The sequence below is a fragment of the Pistacia vera genome, unplaced genomic scaffold, assembly GCF_008641045.1.
Source record: "Pistacia vera cultivar Batoury unplaced genomic scaffold, PisVer_v2 Contig539, whole genome shotgun sequence".
In the NCBI taxonomy this organism is placed as follows: domain Eukaryota; kingdom Viridiplantae; phylum Streptophyta; class Magnoliopsida; order Sapindales; family Anacardiaceae; genus Pistacia; species Pistacia vera.
Genome location: NW_022196378.1, coordinates 1327583 through 1331501, shown reverse-complemented (window position 1 = coordinate 1331501; position 3919 = coordinate 1327583). Strand labels below are relative to the sequence as shown.

Sequence of the window (3919 nt, the reverse complement as noted above, 5' to 3'; positions counted from 1 at the left end):
CACAGCAACAAAACATTTCTGCAAATTTTCTTCAGCACAACAGAAAAACCACACCATATCATTTCACAACACTTCACAGCATCTTCACAGCAACAAAACATCTCTACAAGCAACTTCACATCAACAAAACATTTCTGCAAATTTTCTTCAGCACAACAGAAAACCACACCATATCATTTCACAACACTTCACAACAACAAAACATATCTACAAGCAACTTCACAACACCAAAACATCCCTACAAATTTATGTATTCTCAATTAAAACAATCTGCAGGCATTAGCAACACATACTGCAGCACCATAATCTTATGACAATCAGCTTAAACACAGCACCTGTATTCTCAATTGACCACTTTAAGAGAACAACAGACAATCTAATTAGATAAAGAATCTGTAACAGTAAGTTTCTCCTTCAAGTAATTAAACTGATTTCCAGGTAAAGCTTTGGTTAGAATATCTGCCACTTGGTACTCAGAAGCAACATATTGCACACTTAAGCTTTTATTTGCAACTAAGTCTCTCACATAATGCACATCAATTTCGATGTGCTTTGTTCGAGCATGAAAAACAGGGTTTGAAGATAGTGCTCCAGCACTCATGTTGTCACACCACAACACAGGACAGTTATTCAAAACAAGACCAATTTCTTCAAATAAATTTATGATCCATACAAGTTCTGTAGAAACTTGGCTTAAAGATCTGTATTCTGCCTCAGTAGATGATAGAGAAACTAACTTTTGTTTCTTTGAACTCCACTGAACTAAATTTCCTCCAATAAAAACAGCATAACCACTTGTAGACCTCCTATCATTAACATCACTAGCCCAATCTGCATCTGCATAAGCTTCTAGTGGGAAATGCTCCTTTTTAGTAAACAATAACCCATGATTTAGTGTTCCCTTGACATATCTAAGAACCCGTTTGCATGCTGTCCAATGATTGACAGTGGGTTGCTGAAGAAATTGGCTCAATTTGTTCACAACAAATGCAATATCAGGTCTGGACAAAGTCAGGTATTGCAGCCCTCCAACAATGCTTCTACACAGGGAAGGTTGATCAAACTGATCACTATCTTCTTTCCCCAGCCGAGTGCCAGTAGCCATAGGGGTACTGCAAGGTTTAGAGTCATTCATACCAGCTCTTGACAGCAGATCTTGAGCATACTTACTCTATGTGAGCAGCAACTCTTTGACATTTCTCTTAACTTCAAATCCAAGGAAATAACTTACAAGACCTAGGATTTTTAAAGCAAATTTGGTGTTCAAATCTGCCACTATCTGATCAACCAATTGAGGACTATTTCCTGTAACTAAAATGTCATCTACATACACCAGTAGATAGACTACAGCAGATTCATTTTTATAAAAAAATAGACTAACATCAGATATTGAGTTCTGGAATCCCCAATTTAATAGAGCATGTTTCAGCTTTTCAAACCAAGCTCTTGGAGCTTGTTTGAGCCCATATAAAGCTTTGTGCAACTGACAAACTTGCCTTGTTTGAGAAAAATCAGAGAAACCTTCTGGTTGCATCATAAAAACCTGTTCACTCAATTCTCCATTGAGAAATGCATTATTCACATCTAGTTGCTGCACTTCCCACTGATTATACACAGCTAAGGACAGAACAATTCTAATAGTTGCTGCCTTGACTACTGGAAAAAATGTCTCAAAGTAGTCAAGACCAGGGGTTTGTTGAAACCCTTTGGCTACTAATCGAGCTTTATACTTAGAAAGAGAGCCATCTGAATTTAACTTGGTTTTAAACACCCACTTGCAGCCCAATATATTCATGCCATCTACATAGGGTACTAATGCCCAGGTTTTATTGTTCAACAGGGCTTGATATTCAGCCTCCATGGCTGCTTTCCATTCTGGAGTTTTTAAAGCTTCAGTAACTGAGGATGGTTCAGGTAGTATTTTATGTGTAGATAGAAGAGCCTGAGGTATTCTAGTTGAAACACAACCCTTGGATCGAGTAACCATTGGATGGACATTTGTAGTTTTGCTATTATTTAAGATGGGAAGAACAACCTCAAGCTGAATTCCAGGATTGGTTTGTGTTGAAGTGGACACTACAGATTCATTGTCAGGTGAGGATAAGAGAGAACTAGTACTTCCCACAGTAGTGTTAGAGGCATCAACTTGTGGTGACAACTCTCTATAGTTTTGAATGAATTCTTTAGAATCTCTCTTGACTCATGGTTGTAAGAGTAGCAGGTTTAGAGGTCAACTTTGAAGGTTTGGATGATGATGCAAGGAATGGCAAATCCAAGACTTAGTACCCTCACAAAATTCAGGTGAAACAGGAGAAAACAGATCAGGTTGAAAGCCAGACTTGAACGGAAAATCAGTTTCATTAAAACGAACTTGCTTAACCACATAACATCTGCCATTAGAGTTCATGCACCTATAGCCTTTATGAACAAGACTATAACCCAAGAATACACATTTTTCAGTGTGAAAAGATAGTTTATGCCTTTGATAGGGTCTAAGAAATGGATAACAGCAACAACCAAACACTTTTAGGTCAGTATAATCTGGTGCTTGTTGGAATAAGGCTTCAACAGGAGATACAAAGTCAATAGCTNCAATGAACTTAAATGAAACGACCCCGTTTTGGCTTCACATTATTTTTCATATATATATATATATATATATAATCTTTTATACAAACCAATATGACACAATATGATTATCACAGTTGTTATTTTCTTGTTTATTCCTTCACATTATTTCAAATTGATTTGTATAAATTAGTTTATTTAAGGAAATTCTGGATATTAAATTCTTGTTACTTATAATTAAAAGATAAAAGAGAAATATAAAATTGGCTTGTTTTATTCATATCACTTTACAACTTTAAATACATCTCAGCTCAGGAATAAAAATCTAACAACATTCTCCACAACACATTACACGTTCAACCACAGACAACTAAATTAAAAGAAAGCCTATAATTTAGGAGCAGTTCTTATCACGTTCTACATGCCCCCGCAAGCGCAAGCTGTTCGGTAGAATGCTAAGCTTGGAACGGTGAGACTGGAACAGAGCCCAGGCTAGTGGCTTTGTAAGAGAATCGGCCAACTGGTCAGAAGTATGCACATGAATAGCACAAAGTTGCTTCTTCAATACTTGATGGCGAACAAAGTGAAAGTCAACAGCGATGTGCTTCATTCTTGAGTGGAACACCGGATTAGCACATACATATGTGGCGCTAACATGATCACAGTAAACAGTAGGCACTATGGGAAGAGTAAAACCAAGTTCTTGGAGTAGGTGAGATAACCAGTTAACTTTAGCGGTAGTGGAAGCTATGGCATGGTATTCAGCCTCCGTAGTGGACCGAGCCATAGTGGGTTGCTTCTTGGAGCTCCAGCTGATGAGATTAGGACCTAGGAAAATGGCATAGGCAGAAGTAAAGGAATAGTTGTCTTTGTTGCGAGCATAATCAGCATCAGCGAAGGCATGGAGAGCCAAAGAAGAATGACAACGAAGAAATAATCCATAGTGCAATGTACCCTTAAGATAACGAAGAATACGTTTGACTGCATTCCAATGATTAGTAGACGGCCGATGCACGAACTGAGAGAGCTTATTGACTACAAAGGAGACATTAGGATGCGTAAGAGACAAGTACTGGAGAGAACCAAGGACCTGCCTATACTCTGTGGCATTGTGATCTGGAGAACCATCATGAAGCATAAGATATTCAATAGAAGTCATTGGAGTACTAACAGGTTTAGCCTCAGTCATGTGTGTTTTGGCGAGAAGATCATGAATATACTGATGCTGTGAGAGATGTACGAGTAGCTTCAACACCCAAAAAGAAACTCAAAGAGCCTAAATCTTTTAGTGAGAATCGACTAGAGAGAGTATCAATAAACTTCTGAATAGAAACATCAATATTGCCCGTAA

At 37.9% G+C, this 3919-nt stretch overlaps 1 protein-coding gene across 1 annotated transcript; it reads right to left on the bottom strand.

Annotated features, from left to right (window-relative positions):
- Nucleotides 1-376: 376 nt before the first annotated feature.
- Nucleotides 377-1105, bottom strand: LOC116107466 (secreted RxLR effector protein 161-like). Its single transcript, XM_031393732.1, has one exon. The coding sequence runs from the start codon at nucleotides 1103-1105 to the stop codon at nucleotides 377-379; it is 729 nt and encodes a 242-aa protein (XP_031249592.1).
- Nucleotides 1106-3919: the final 2814 nt, after the last annotated feature.

What these genes read in the sequence shown, in the direction of transcription:
- LOC116107466 (XM_031393732.1), bottom strand. Translation starts at nt 1,105, where the DNA reads ATGGCTACTGGCACTCGGCTGGGGAAAGAAGATAGTGATCAGTTTGAT.